The following is a 15671-nucleotide window of genomic DNA, read 5'->3' as shown; positions in this document are numbered from 1 at the left end:
AAACTATTTTTGGGCATGACAAAAGTTCTGCAGGTCATTTTTTTCTGTCTTACAAACGGAGACCAGACAGAAGGGAAGCAAACTGAAACAAAATAAGTCTCACTGAAATCAACGGAGATTTAGGCCTCCTGTCCACGGGGATTTTTCACTGTGTTTCCAGCAGCGATAATCCGTCCGCGGGAAATGCTGTGAACGCTTTTGGCCTCCTGTCCACAAGTGAGTTTTTCAGTGCGTTTCCTGCAGCCATAATCCGGCCATGGGGAACGCAGTGAACGCTTTCCTTAGACTACTATGGAAAGCGCAGCCACGCTGTCCATGAGCGGAGAATCATAGCAATTCTCCACTCGCAAGATTTAAATCTTAGGATGAAACAGAAAGGAAATAGCAGATCTGAATCCAGCCGTAGTAACTTATTATGTGTACCATCGCGCACATAGTGTAGTGGCATACCATTGGGTTGCTGCTTCATCCGAACTTCAGATCTCTTTTAGCAATGATGATGTCTCTGTTTGATGCCTTCGTTCCATCATGTTCTAAGCATAATAATCATGGGTCTAATATCCAACGGACTGTTCCTTGGTAACCGTAGCATTGTTGCTATGCAGGATATCTTGGTAATATGGTTATGTTTGTAAGGTGGGGGAGTTGGAACTCAAATTAAGACCAGAAGGACATGGATTATAGGCCAGGAATATTTTAGCCTACTGTATGTGAACAGTCTGTGTCTTGTATGTATCACTAGTTACTTGGTGTACCATCTTCAGTGTCTAGTGGACTCTGTACATGTTGCATGTGATGTGTGACACATGTTGTGTACTACCATATATGTATCATGCCGTGTGACTGTGGAGTATGGATTGCCATAGGTGCTGCATGGCATGTCATCTTCCCTTCCCCGCTTTAGCGCTTTTTGCACTTCTCTCCGAAGCTCCCCAGACTTCTGTTCCTCCAGGCCTTGCCTAGTAGCACTTTATTAATAAGTTTATGTGGGGTTGGAGGCTCCCAGCCCAGCTTTTGCTCTGCTTTGCCTTTTTAACCCTGTGTTTGTCTCCTGCCGCTGCTTCCCCTTCCTCACAGGATGAAATGTTAGATCTTCAGTTACAGAGGCACCTTGATTTTTTGGATCAGCAGGTAGGAAGCCACAGAACTATGTCAATTCCTCCCTACAGTGTGTGGGTGTCACTGTGACACTGTCTGACCTTCCTCCCATCTGTTTCTTAGCTTGTACTATGTGTGATATGGTAGTGCTTGTAACAATGTGTCCTTGCTTGAGCATTTTGTTATATTGTCAATGTAAACATCACGCATGAATGGGGGAAAAAAAAAAACAAATCCAGCAGATGAAAGCTACCAGAAAATAATACTGTATATGAATGGACAAGACATGCCAGTCACACCGAAGCAGTCAAGTTAGAAGGTTACAAGAGTTCGTATAGGTGCTTCTTGACTCAATGTATAAGGCTTTAGGATAAGCAATTTTGTCCACAGTCATCTAATTAGACTTCTAGTATCCATATTAAAAATAAACAAAGACATTGCCTGCCTCGGACAGTCTCTTTTTGTCCTAACGTTCCCCCGACCATAGACTGATCACAGGCTGTTACTGCTGGCACTTCTAGTAATGAGGCATCCCTTGTAGGAAATCCAGCAGCAAGTGCTCAATTCTACAGCAGGAGATGTGCATCATTAGACTTGTTTCACATGAGCGAATTACAGACACATTTATGTGTCCTAAACATGGATGAGTGTCCCAGATGTGGGTCTACTGACCCAAATTCAGAACATCATAGATTCCTATGATGCTCTGAGTTCAAATCAGGAGACCTGTGGCTGCCATGATTGTTTGCCTATTAAAACGTGCCTGTGGCACATCTTTAACCCTTTGCAATCCAATTTTAGATTCAGGGTTTCCTAGGGGGCTTTCTCTTTCTGCCATTATACAATAGTGCCATCTGCTGACTAGAACCAGTACTGCGGTATGGAACATGCTGGAGAGGCCCCCGACAACAGAGCGGCCAGTAATCTACAGTAAGAATACCCTGCCAGACGTCTTCTGACATTGCAGCTGTACAGCCTTCAATCAGAATGTCTTTAGACGTCAGACAGTGGATTGGAAAGGGTTAATAGAAAGTTTGTTAAAATATAGTATAATGCAATACCATAGTATTGCAGTATACTGTGTAAGCGATTATACGATCGCCAATTCAAGTCCCCTATGGGGAGTACAAAAAAAAGTACAAATAAGTCAAACACTTTTTAAAATTTTTACATTGGTAAAAAAAATATATGAAGTTGTAAAAATCTTTTCCCATTTGTTATATCAAGAAAATGTAAATAAACAAAAAAATTAAAAAAGAAAAATTGATATTGCTGCATCCATAAAAGTGCAGTTTATTAAAATGTCACATTAATAATCATGCACCAAGAAAACTTTTTATAAAAAATGATGAAAAAGTTGTATGTCCCACAAAATAGTAACAATAAAAATTACAGGTCGCTCTGCAAAAAATGAGCCCTACACAAACTTATCAATGCAAAAATTTAAATTTTATGGGGGTCAAAAGATGGAGACAGAAGGCAATATTGTTTTTTAAGGTATATCTTTTCGACTAATTTCAAGGACAAGTGTAATATCTGGCCGTGAAACTTGGCCCAATATTGCGCTTACCAGCGTTCAATGTCCCCACGAATGTCAGGCGTTCTTGTGTTAGAACCATTGCATCACTTCAGGGATTGCAGAGTGTTTCCTATTGTATTTAATGGGTAAACCTCGGGTGCACCTCGCACACTGTGCAATGTTGTCCTGGCCCTATTGAAAACAGTGGGCGATGTGATTCAAGGTGTTCCGAGGGAACACCCAGAGACAGGACATCCCGCAATTTTTTTCTGTCAACCGTGGCAGAGAGCTGTGGAGTTTCTCCTATTGTTTTCACTGGGGAAACCTCACATTGAACAGCATGCACCTAGCACAAGGTGCGATGCTGCCGCCGGCCCCATTGAGAACATTGGGTATTGCGATATGAGGGCACACCCAAAGATGGGACATGCCGCAGTTTGTTTCCCGCATGGCAATTTGGTCTGGGAAAAAAATTACTCGTTTATGACCCTATTCAAATGAATCGGGTTCATATTCATGTGAGATTTGTGCGTCTCACAACATACAAATCTCGTGCAACTTTTCTTGGCTGCGTGGAAGTGGCCAAAGTAGCACAGAATAAAGATAACGTCTTTTTTACGGCATCGTGAACGTTGTAAAAACAGCCCCCGTTCCCACCCTCCCCCCAAAATGGTGTAATAATTTTTTTCCCCATTTTGCGCCAGTTAGAATTTTTTTTAAGGGTTTCCAATAGATTATATGGTACATTAAATTGTACCATTGAAAAAAAAACCCAATTCGTCCCGCAAAAAACAAGCCCCATTTTAGATTGTCATTGGAAAAATAAAAATGTTGTGACGTTTTGAAGGAGGGAATACCAGAACTGCAGAATGTGACCTGGACACAGGAGCATCAATGACTTATGAGCATGAAAGGGTTAAGTAACTGTCAGCCAGTTGTGGTAAATAGCTACATAAAGTCACGTGTGTAGGCATGTTATAGGTTACAATTCAGTTCCAGTTTTTGTATGGCTGTTTACTCTATCAGACACTTTTATCGTAGTTTATTGCTTTAGATAAATCACGCCAGGTACCTGCTAAAGAATATGTGTGTTATAGGCCAAATCTTATTGACTGCAGTGGTAAATAGGAAAACTGCCTTTGAATAAACCAATGAAAACCAATTGTATCTATCACCATCTGATTATCAGTTATATTCGACATGTGATAATATTGTTTGCATGCAGGCTACCCTCACTTACGGTTGGGGGAAAGGATCCGTGCCTCCAGGGATTCAACGTTCATTTTGGGATACTTCTTTGCTAACTTTGTTTTTTTTTAGTCTTAGTAGTCTTATACAGAGCAGTATTTGTGACTTAGTGCAGAACACAGTAGGTAGATGGGTCAGAAAATGTCAGAGTGAATGCTATGACTGGAATTATTCTTCATCCTCTGTTTCCCCCCACCACGTGCTGCAGATGAGTGAGAGTGAGACTTTGATCAGCATGGTGAATAACATGGTACACTCCTCCCCCAGAGCGCAGATCTTCATGCAAGTAAGAGAACACTGAAGTGTCACCTTCACTCTGCATGACACAACTCATTCTCATTTGTACATCACATACCATACATTGGGATTACTTCTTGAATTAACACCTCACCATTAACTGAATGCTGATTATACCACGGTAATATGCTGCTACAAGTACCCTAAACTGTAAAAATAGGCACATTTGTTGGTAAGAGCTATTTATGGCAAAGAGAAGTGTCGATGTGTCATCCACATGAGTGACGCACCTTGTAGTGTCATTCATAGAACGAGATCTTGAAATGGGATCGGAGAAAGATGCACATAGAAGGGTTAGACAATGGATTAGGACGGTGGAAAAATCAGCCTCCATGGTATCAATTTTCATAAATATCACAGCATGTAATAAGATCATTCACTGGTTCAAATATAAGTCCGCCTTTCAGGAGTTGATTGACCTCTCCTGAAATGTGGCTCAGTAATGCAGGTCATGCAGTGCATAAGGTAATGCTAAAACTTCTTTTCATATTTTGGTCTCATATATACAGTAGAACATACTGTTGGTCACAAATGCAGAAAATAATTATGATTGAGGTTTTTCCCCCATAGGTCTCTCCTTATGCAGATCCATACAGAGAAGCTTTGCAGAGCTACAAGTTCAATGAACAGGACACAGATGTAAGTCTATCTAATATCTATCTATCTATCTATCTATCTATCTATCTATCTATCTATCTATCTATCTATCTATCTATCTATCTATCTATCTATCTATCTATCTATCTCATATCTATCTCATATCTATCTGTCTCATATCTGTCTCTCTCTATCTCATATCTATCTATCTATCTGTCTCATATCTATCTTTCTCATATCTATCTGTCAGCCCACAACTGTGTCTGTATGTAGTTTCCATAACTGTGTTATAAAGACAGAGGAGCAGCATGAAGGACATTGTGGTTCTTTCTTCTAGAAGCTCCTGGGGCGGCTGTGTGAACAGCATAAAGTAGTGAGGGAGCAAGACCGGCTAGTGCAGCAACTACGGGCTGAGAAGGTAAGACAAAAATGACTCCATCTGTCTAAGGCAGGTGTCACACAGGGGTAAAAAAAATTTCTCAATGGGTGTTGTTTATTTGCACACGCATGTGCGTGTTTCACTGCACTCTTTGTGCTTACAAATTGTGCGCATTTCAACATACAAAAACACACAACCAAATCTCCATTTATTGAAATCGGCAATTAAGTTAATTAGTTTAATATGTGCTATTCTTGTGCGCAAATGTGCAAGAAAATAGAACATGCTGATTTAGTTTTTTTTGTGTACAAAATGAGTATGCAGAATGTGTGCAGGTGAACGAACCTATTGAAATCAATGGGCTGTATTCACAGTGTAGTGCGTGCAGATCACACTGCACAAATACATTCGTGTGATACAGGCCTTATTCACACGACCGTATATATGCAGCTGCGTCCAGTGTTCGAGCATAAATCACAACCATCTGAAGCATTCACATGAGCAATTTAAATAATGGGGAGGAAACAATAAAACTTGTCCCCACTAGTAGTTTTCAAATTGAATGTTTGCTTATAAAATGACAGCAGCATTTGATAGATAGACCCCAATTAGGGAAGATCTTCCAATCAGTAACATTTAGCACATGTTCACACAGGATGGATTTGGGCCAGAATGTCTGTAGCAGATCCGTAGCTGAAAGTCTGCATCAAAACCTCCTCCATTTGGTGCGGATTTTTACATGGTTTTTAACGCGGATTTTGGTGCAGAATTTGCCCCTCCCCCCATTTCAGAAGAGGCTGATTCCACAGCACAGACGGTGCTAAAACTGACATGCTGCAGATTTAAATTCTGCACCACACGTCAATTTTAAGTACAGCTTTAATGCTTTTTTTCACAGTATGTGGACAAGATATCGAAAATCTCATTCACTTTGCTGCCACAGTAAATGCCACAAACTATTCCATCTTCCCATATGCATATTTCCCAGAGGAGCATGGATGGCCTTATTAGTCTCCTCACACCAACTAGGTGTTCTCCCTAAGGAGAAACAATACCCTTCCTGACCCACATCTATAGGCCTGTTACTAGCCCAGTCAGAAACTTGCTGCACATTGATGAGGGATAATCGCCCCGAAACGGCTATATGTGTATGGTTATTCTGGCTTTGGCTTACAATTCTCAGTCAGTTCTCTAAGGCTTGTTAAGAAGTCTGACATTGAGTTGCAGGAATGCTGCCTTCCAGTAGATGGCGATGTAGAGGTATTATTCCATCTTCCCATTTGCGTCAGAAATAAATACTGTGCTATATATTTTTGCAGACAAAAATACACATAGAACATTTGTGCGCAGGTGAAGGAAGTTGCAGAACTCAATTCACATGCATAGGATGCAGATTGTTGGTGCAGGTTTCAGCATGGAATCTTTATGAAATCCAACAAGTGTGAACGGGGCCGAATGCTCTAAATAATACTGACATACATGCCCAACAGTAGACACTAGACATACTCCAGTAAAGACCTGATTGAGTAACTATAATCTAAAGAAGCATGAGAACTCTTCTGTGACTGCTTGTCCACCTGTACAGGAGAGCCTAGAGAGTGCACTTATGGGAACTCACCAGGAGATGGAGATGTTCGGCAATCAGACGGCATTCCCAGAGAAGTTGATGCATCGGAAGGAGTCTCTCCAGAACCAGCTTATCAGTATTCGTGTGGAGCTCTCCCAGGCCACCACGGTAAGGCATGTGGTTACAAACATAACAATATGTGGCATAACACATACCTTAGTTACTAATAAAACAACAGTCTACAGTACACACATCAAAGTCCTACCATGTTCTGCCACTCAAACACAGCATTAATTAAATTATCTTCTTATGGCATGACTTGCTTCCAGAGTGACAAGGACAGCATTACAATTATTCTGTCCGTCAGAGCAACTTGCATCATGACATTAAATGATCTAGTAATTAAAAGGGAAAACATGCATGTCCTGTTCCCCCAATCACATCTGTCACTCACCACATACTGCTATGTTACATACCCAACCTTGGCTTATCTAGGCAACTTGAGAATATATTTTCTTCTACTTATAACTTGTAATGATGTCAGGTACTTGCTTTAAGATGCTGTAATGACTCTTCACGTATTCTAGGCATTAAACAATAGCAGTCTGGAGTATGAGGTGTTGGAGGGGGAGGTTTCTGCTTTACATGATGCTTTGTGGGAGCAGCTGAACCTCAACATACAGGTAAGACATATAAACATCTCTGGAGAAGCAAGCAATACATGATATAGCAACCAAGTCACGGCTGGTTTCCCTTTTTTTCAGAATGAATTGATGAATAGACATATTCAAAGGGAAATTTGGAGGATTCAAGATGTGATGGAAGGCCTTAGGAAAAATAACCCCTCCAGGGGTACAGACACAGCCAAACACAGGGGTGAGTTTGACTTCCAAATGTTTACAGGGTGCTTTCACACAGGCGGAATTATTTTGCAGGACGCAGCACAGTTGTGGATTTTGTTGCATTTTTAACTGCGGGTTGCATTTTGTGGAACGTTTTGAGGAATTTCTGCAGACTTTAATTGCAGAATCACATCTCCCTGTAGGTTAGAAATCTGCAACAACAATTCTTCAAGATGTCCTTAATCCTGCATCAGAAAGCTTCTCCACTGTGGATTTTAATCTTGCCTCTTTTGAAGAAAAGACAGGCGGATTTTATCAGAAGCTTAATTCAAGCCTCATAGGCATAAAGGCTTATTCAGATGTGCGTATATCGTCCGGGTTTTCACGCCCGGCCGATACACGCTGTAGGGGGACACTAAGCTCCCGCCCCCTCTCCGCCCTCTCTTCGCCCTCTCTCTGCTCTTCGCCGCTATTTGGAATTAGAGGAGGCAGCGCCGTCCCCGCCCCTCCCATGGCAAACAGTGGCGAGAGATGGAGAGGGGGCGGGAGCTCGGTGCACTGCTCCCGGCCCGCCTCCTCCCCCTGCAGAGAGGGACACCGTATATCTGCTGGGCGTGAAAACCCGGGCGATATACACACGTCTGAATAAACCCTAATATTGTGATGCAGGAATGTTCGCATGGACTAATTTTGCCCCGTGTAAGAGCACCCATAGGGAACATGTTAGTAATCAAATGAGTGGAGCCAAAAATGTTTAATATGTTGTAAATAGCAGGATCTTATGTAACCCCTTCCCAACTGCATATCCATGGGGTCATGAAGGGTATATGGAGCCGAGTCTACTCCATACGTCCTGAGTGTCAGCTGTTTTTGACAGCTAACAGCCATTGGCATCTGGTGTGATCAGAGTTGGCTCTGCGCATGGCAGTTAACTGTTTAGATGCCATGATCAAAGCTGACTATGTGTGTAAACAGTCAACGGGAGGTGGAAAACATTTTCCCACACCCCATCAGCAACGCTGCAATGCGATTAGGGATAATAGGGGGGTGGTGTGCTAGCATGGTAGCCGGAGCCTACTGAAGGCTCCATAGCTTCCATGCATAGATGTCTATTAGGTCCTGACTGTGGCAGGCCTTCATAGACATTGAAAAATGTTATAAACTGCAATACTGAAGTATTTAATAGGAAGTCTTATAAGGGAGCAACAAAAAACTATACTTTAGTAAAGTAAAATTTCATCAGCTCAGAATTACTATTGGCCAGGAGTGTAACTATAGGGAATGCAGAGGATGCGGTTGCACCCGGGCCCAGGAGCTTTAGGGGCCCATAAGGCCTCTCTTCTCTATGTAGGGAGCCCAGTACTTTGAATAAAACATTATAGTTGGGAGCCCTGTTACAGGTTTTGCGTTGGGGCCCAGAAGCTTCAGGTTACGCCTCTGCTATCGGCAACATTAATTGGGACAACGTGCTCAAAAATAACAGTACAGGCAACAAATGGGAGAAGTTTAAAAATATCCTATTAACCTCATGTGAGCAGTTCATACCCTTTGTACAAGTAGAAGAAAACCAATGTGGCTCGACAAGACCGTAAGTGGGCTATAAGCAAAAAAAAGAAGGCGTTTAAGTTATCATCTTAGTGACCAAGTTTTTTTCCGTTTTCGTTTTTTCCTCCACCCCTCTAAAAATCGTAACTCCTTTATTTATCCTTCAACGTAGTTTTATCAGGACTTATTTTTTGCAGGACGAGTTGTATTTTTCAATGGTGCTATTTAATGTACCATGTAATGAACTGAAAAACTTAAAAAAATTTCTTAGTGGTGAGCAATTGAAAAAAAAAAGACATTCCGCCGTCTTTTGGTGCGTCTTGCTTCTACGGCGCACAAACTGCACCAAAAATGACATGATAACTTTATTCTATGGGTCAGTATGATTACTACAATACCAAACTTACATATTTTTTTTTCTTTTTTGCTGTACTACTCAATTTTTTTTAAAGATATTTAATTTTTAAAAAATAATTTTCTGTCTCCATCTTCTTCGCACAATAACTTTTTTATTTTTCTGCCGACGTTGTTGTGTGGGGGCTCATTTTATGAGGCACGTCCTGTAGTTTCTGCTGTTAGCATTTTTAAATAGATACAACTTTTTGATCGCTTTTTATTAGATTTTTTTCTTGGAAAGAAGGTGACCAGAAAAGCGCATTCCTGGAGTTCTTTATTTTTTTTTCCGGACGTCGTTCACCGTGCGCAGTAATTAATGTATTACTTTGATAGATCAGACTTTTATGGACACAGTGATATCAAATATGTATTTTTGCTTTATTAGATTTTTTTTATTGTAAATATGGCAAAGGGTTTTTTTTTTTGAAGTTTTATACATATTTTTTTAAATAATTAATAAAACTCTATTGTTGTTATTTGTACTTTATTGTTATTATCTTATTTTAGCCACCAGGGGGGCCCACCACATGCGATGCTCTGATCGCTCCTGCAGTATAATGTAATGCTATAGCATTAGATCATACTGCATTTTGACAGGCAGCCTATCGAGCCACCCCACGGGGACGGCTTGATAGACATTCTGCCATGACAGCCCTGGGGCCTTTCAGAAGCACCCCGGCTGCCATGATACCCACACGGCTTTCCCGATCTCATCCCCCGGGGGGGGGGGGGGGGGGGGCGCACGGGACCCCTGAGCGTCATTCAGGGGATTTAAATTCAGATTTGACAGCAGCATTTAAAGGGTTAACAGTCCCGATTGGCTGCACAGCCGAACGGGGCTGTTGGCACTTAAAGGGTTAACAGTCCCGGATCGGCTGCAAGCCGAACGGGGCTGTTGCCCGCAGGTGTCAGCTGTAATAAACAGCTGACACCCAAGATGTATGGAGGGAGATAGCAGCGCTTTCTCCCTCCATAACACTATACTGTGGTCACTAAGGGGTTAAAATAAGAAATACTATGTATTGGATGTCCTTAGTAGCGCCGAGCATATTGCCAGCCTATTATCTCTTTAGATTGACATTCATCCATCTATTTCTCTGTCTTCTCTCTCAGTAGTTGCAGGGCCTTCAGCAACGTTCACCTCTAACAGTCCAGCGAGCCCTCTCAGCTCTGCCAGTCTCACCAGCCCCCTCAGCCCATTCTCCCTCATCTCAGGATCTCAGGGATCACCGACCAAGCATACTACAAGTGAAGTAAGTGTATTTCTTTTTAATTACTTTATTACATATGTGCTGTAGGAGATGGCCTACCTGTTCATGCTCATCAACACTAGAGGGCAGTGTACTGACTTACTATTAGAACTTTTACTTTAGATTTTTCACAATTATTTTAGCAAAACAAAGCAGAAAATAACTTTTTAAATTATTTTTCTCCAAATACAAATGCATATTTAATTTGTATTAATACTCTAAATTATAGGTGGTTCAGGTTTCTTGGAGTTATTTACCTCTTCAGTACTCTTTATATTGAACCTATTAAGATCTATGCTTGCTGTCAGTGAATAGAAACATTTATTATTTACATTGAGAGGCTGAAACCCAATTCTGTCCGGGTCATGCTCATTTCACTGATAGGCTTTCAGCTAAACAAAGCAGCAGTATAAATTTTCCCTAGGCAACTCTTTTATGTGGGGGAATACATTGTAAACATAGCAGCAGCTCTATGACCGGGAATGTGAAGAATCCAGCAGTAGGAGTGGAGGTGGTCATGTTTGTCCTTGTGAAAAGAAGCAGCACAAGGATGTAGGGAGTGTTATGTAGACCATGCAATTCTCCCTGCAAAAATGCCATGCAAACGAGTGATGGAATAATCCTCTACAGCGCCACCTACTGGAATGGTAGTTACTCTGAGTCAATATCCAACCTTTTAACAGGCCTTGCAGTATGACTAGGGATGACATCCATACCAGATAATCCATGTACATACAGCTTTTTGTACTTTTTGCTGTATGTCCATGTTTTGGCTCACATCCCTGTTAACAGGTCAGAAATTGACTTATAGAGTAGCTACCATTCCAGTAGGTGGCGCTGTAGAGGATTATTCCAGCACTCATTTGCACAGCCCCTGAATGTAAACTGTTTCTGTTCATTGACAAGTAGTAATCTTCAAAAGGGTAACACAAAACATATTGGTACACTTTGTAACTTTTTGTGGTTTAACTATACATAAGACTTGATGGCCCCCTGAGCTTACTACATAACAACAGCAGGAGGCCCATTCACATCTGTGCCAGGGCTTGGGTCATTTCCGTTTTTGGTTCCTCCCTTGGGGCTGAACAACGAGAATACTGGAACCGCTAGATCCAGCACAGGTCAGTGCAGAATGGACCCCATTGGCTATAATGGGGTCTGTCTGGCTCCTGGCATTTTACCAGATGCATGCTGTGCTATTTTGTCCAGGATATTCTGACGATCTGCTCCAGAATCTCCGGACTGACACGGATGTGATTGGACCCCGAGATTGGTTTTCTCACCTTATCTCATCATGTTCTTGAGTAGTTATGCCTACCGTTAAAGTATACAATTGTTCATATTTTACAGTATATGACTGAATTCTTCCTGTCATTTTTTAGCATTTTCAACCAGAATTATTTCTGCAATTGCTTTTTCAGTTCTAAAACCGTTGTCCCAGTACTCCTGCTTCCTTAGAGTTCTTTCTTTTGCCTTTTTATCTATACTTCCTGCTTTTTTTACCCTTATGATTTTCCTATTCCATCCCTTGCTGCTAATGCTTTCTGGCTTCCTCTCTGCTCAGGACTCGGGCCCCCCTCGGCCCCCTCTCCCTCTTTCGTACACTCCCCTGGATTCTCCTCCAGCTGTCCCTCCACCCCCTGGGGAGGGCCGCTTCCAGCCTTGGCCTTACCCTATCTCTCCTTGCTGGCCACACAGTGAGGTAACTGAAAACGAAGGGAAAACAAAGGGGAGGGTTTTAGGGCGCATGCTGTTACACATAAAAGACCCTTTCATCTTTAAATCGACTGTCTAGTTGTAAACTATTGATGGTCTATCCTCATATCAGGTCACTAATAGAAGAGTAGCGGGGTCGGTCACTCAGGACACCACCAAATAACTCTTTGCCGAGGCCAGCGCTCTTAAGCACTGAGCTGATTTCTGCAGGAAGCAGACAGCTCCATGCTTATTGCAGTGGCCAGGCTTGGAATTACAGGCAAATTGCCAATCATTTCGATGTGAATTTAGCCTGTAATCCCAATGCTGGCCACTGCTGTAAGAATGGAGCTGTCTGCTTTCAGCAGATATCAGCTCAGTGTACTAATGCACCAGCTTGGTAAACAGCTGATTGGTGGGGTTCCTGGGTGACAGACACTTACTAATCTTCTATTGATGGCCTGTCCTAAGGATAGGCCATCAATCGTTTACAATTGGACAATCCCACTTGCTTCATTCAGTGTATGTATTCTTCAAGTGAGGAATGTGTGTTATGTAATCCACCTTGTTTTCAAAATGTTACTGACTGATTCTCTCTGTAGCCATCCATACAGTAGCGGGTATAAGACATGCATGTCTAAAATGATACAAGTTAAAAGTATATAATGCATTTACTTACATTGCATCTAACTTAGCATTATTCACAGCATTTTACTTGTTGACCAAAAAGTTCTCAATGCCCATATGGTGCACAGAACCTGTAACTATTACATGTGTAAGACCCAATGAAGAAAAACGCTATACTAGATGTCTATGAAGGCATTGTCTTGGATTAGAAAAAAAGATCTGCCTTAGGGCGCCCACCCACTGGCGTTTGCGATTTTCGTGCGTGAAAAACGCAGCGTTTTCGGCGCGTTTTTCGCGGCTTTTTCACGGCATTTTCGCTGCTTTTTCCGTTAATTTACATTGACATTCATGGGTGCATTAAGAGAAAAATAAGGACACATATGCAACTGACAGTTCCTATGTTAAAAATTGCAACGGACTGAAAAAAAAAACGCCAGTGGACAGGAGTAAATTCAAAACTAATTGCTCTTGAGAAAAAACGCAAAACGCAAAGGAAAAAAAATCGCCAGTGGGTGGGCGCCCTTATCATAGACACAGCCCCACTCGTGACCATCAGATATATCTGGTATGGCAGCTCGTCTCCATTCAAATGAATGAGGGTGACATGTGATACCAAGCAAAGCCAATAGACAAAAATGTCACTGTTCTTGGAGAATAAAAGCTGATTATGGACAATCCTTTTAATATCCTTTTACACACAAAATTAAGTTCTGACTGTTTGCTGATTTTCTTTGCAATGCAATATTTCACATTTATTATTAAAGGGGTTCTATAGTATATAGCAATAAAGCTCACATAGAAGTCCTCTCAATATAGCCAGCAATGTAATCATTGGCTGTTGTCATGACTTTGTCCAGAGACATGTATGTATGTGTTCATGTGTGTATAAATGCTCATATACAGTACAATACAGTGTACTATATGACATTTCTGAAGTTTAAGCCCCCCCCCCAGCAGTTTTGGACAAGCACAACTCATTCTACTTTAAACAGCCGTAGCTTCGGGCCTATCAGAGCTGATATCGCTGAGGCAGTTGTGATTGACCATGTAATATTCCCACCTCCCTAGGGAGGACATACCCATATCACATCCATATGATGTGCCATTGAGTCATCCTTTCTATAGAAGAAACGCTATTTCAGTAGGCCCATCCCAGGCCATAATCATATTCATTATTTACATAGCTGTAAATTGGTACAGGTTTATATTACAAAATAACCCATTTTTTTCTTAAAGATCAAAGAGCTTTATTTATTAAGAACCATATATAAAGCCCCTTTAAGTGTTAATTTTGTGAACAATGTTGCAAAATTGTTGAAATCCCTAAATTCTCAGTGTCAATTTTACTTTTATTTTTATTTTGGAACCGCTTTTCTAAAAACGGAAAGTTTTGTTTTTTAATTTTTACATTGTGTGTACTTTGTGAAGCTATTCTGTCGTTATGCAGTGAGGAACCTGTGAAGATAGTTTAGCCAACCGTGTGAAACCCTGCGAGTTATTGGGTGACTGCATTATTTAGTTGCATGTGAAGATTTTCCCCGTTAAAATATACATAAAACAAGTGTCCTAGTCCGACTGATGAATAATGATATGGTTTTATTTAACTCTTTATGTTCAGGTGTTGCTAAAATGCCACACATACCTCATCTAATGTTAGAGTTGCCCATAAAGAACCAATCAGGTCCTTGTTTTTTTTTTTCAGGCCAATTAAAAGAAGTGATTCCATGAGTTGTTTTGGGCAATGCTGCAAATTTTGGTGGAAAGGTTTTTGTGAAAGAGGCCCTGTTAGAATCACTTTGTTCTCTCCCCAGAGTGTAGCACTTAAACTTTATTTGATCGTCCCTATAGAAGTACATGTGCGCATCTATATGTAAGCATACTTTTTCAGTTTTTCATTAATGTGCTGCGACAAATGGTAAGGGAAGCTGTGTAAGATCTGCCAACAGGCCATTGGTCTCTTCACCAATGAGTTAGATTTCAATTGTCTCCACGGTTTGGCTTTCGTAGTCTTTTCTTCATTTTCTCTCTATTTCACTTCACTTTTACAAATGCTTCCACTAATGATTAATTTCATTTTGCAGTTGAAGTCAAGTTTAGAGTCGTATAAGAGAGAATCACCTCATCTATCAACATCTCTCCCCAATGAAGGAATCAGTTCCATGCAGACGAAACCAGACCAGGAGAGTGAGAAGCAACAAGCCATAAATAAAGGTAATCACACTATATTGATGATATTAGTGCACACGGATTTGGTTGGCTTTTTATATTTATTATCTCTGTATTTTAAGTTGGAATTGTTCCTCCGCGAACTAAGTCACCGAATGAGGAAGGAACAGTGACAAGACCGACAGTGGTGAGACGAGGGGGTGGCCATGCTCCAAATGGACAAATCTCACGGGTGAGACCAATTTATTTGACTTGTTTCAAATGTATTTGTACTATTGGGTTCCCACTGTTTTATGGGGAAGGTCAAGGCGAGTAGTTACAGCCTTACTAGCTGTAACTTTTATTAATGAACTTTACAATATCCGTGATCTCAATATTGTTTTAGGTCCAACGTTCGCATTTTTATTTTCTGAAATGCAACTCCAAATCCATTGCTTAGACATAG

The 15671-nt window shown here is 41.2% G+C and overlaps 1 protein-coding gene across 15 annotated transcripts in view; it reads left to right on the top strand.

The window, feature by feature from the left end:
* Positions 1 to 15671, top strand: part of PLEKHA6 (pleckstrin homology domain containing A6) — a 164185-nt gene that overhangs the window by 135505 nt on the left and 13009 nt on the right. For all 15 annotated transcript variants that reach the window (XM_066600132.1, XM_066600133.1, XM_066600134.1 and 12 more), the window contains 8 exons: positions 4733 to 4801; positions 5097 to 5177; positions 6724 to 6873; positions 7293 to 7388; positions 7470 to 7581; positions 10602 to 10741; positions 15142 to 15271; positions 15349 to 15458. In XM_066600132.1, the coding sequence (XP_066456229.1) occupies positions 4733 to 4801; positions 5097 to 5177; positions 6724 to 6873; positions 7293 to 7388; positions 7470 to 7581; positions 10602 to 10741; positions 15142 to 15271; positions 15349 to 15458 (888 nt within the window). The remainder of the gene's footprint in view (positions 1 to 4732; positions 4802 to 5096; positions 5178 to 6723; positions 6874 to 7292; positions 7389 to 7469; positions 7582 to 10601; positions 10742 to 15141; positions 15272 to 15348; positions 15459 to 15671) is intronic.

This window comes from Eleutherodactylus coqui, chromosome 4, assembly GCF_035609145.1.
Source record: "Eleutherodactylus coqui strain aEleCoq1 chromosome 4, aEleCoq1.hap1, whole genome shotgun sequence".
Taxonomy (NCBI): Eukaryota; Metazoa; Chordata; class Amphibia; order Anura; family Eleutherodactylidae; genus Eleutherodactylus; species Eleutherodactylus coqui.
This window is presented reverse-complemented; position numbering and strand designations above follow the sequence as displayed.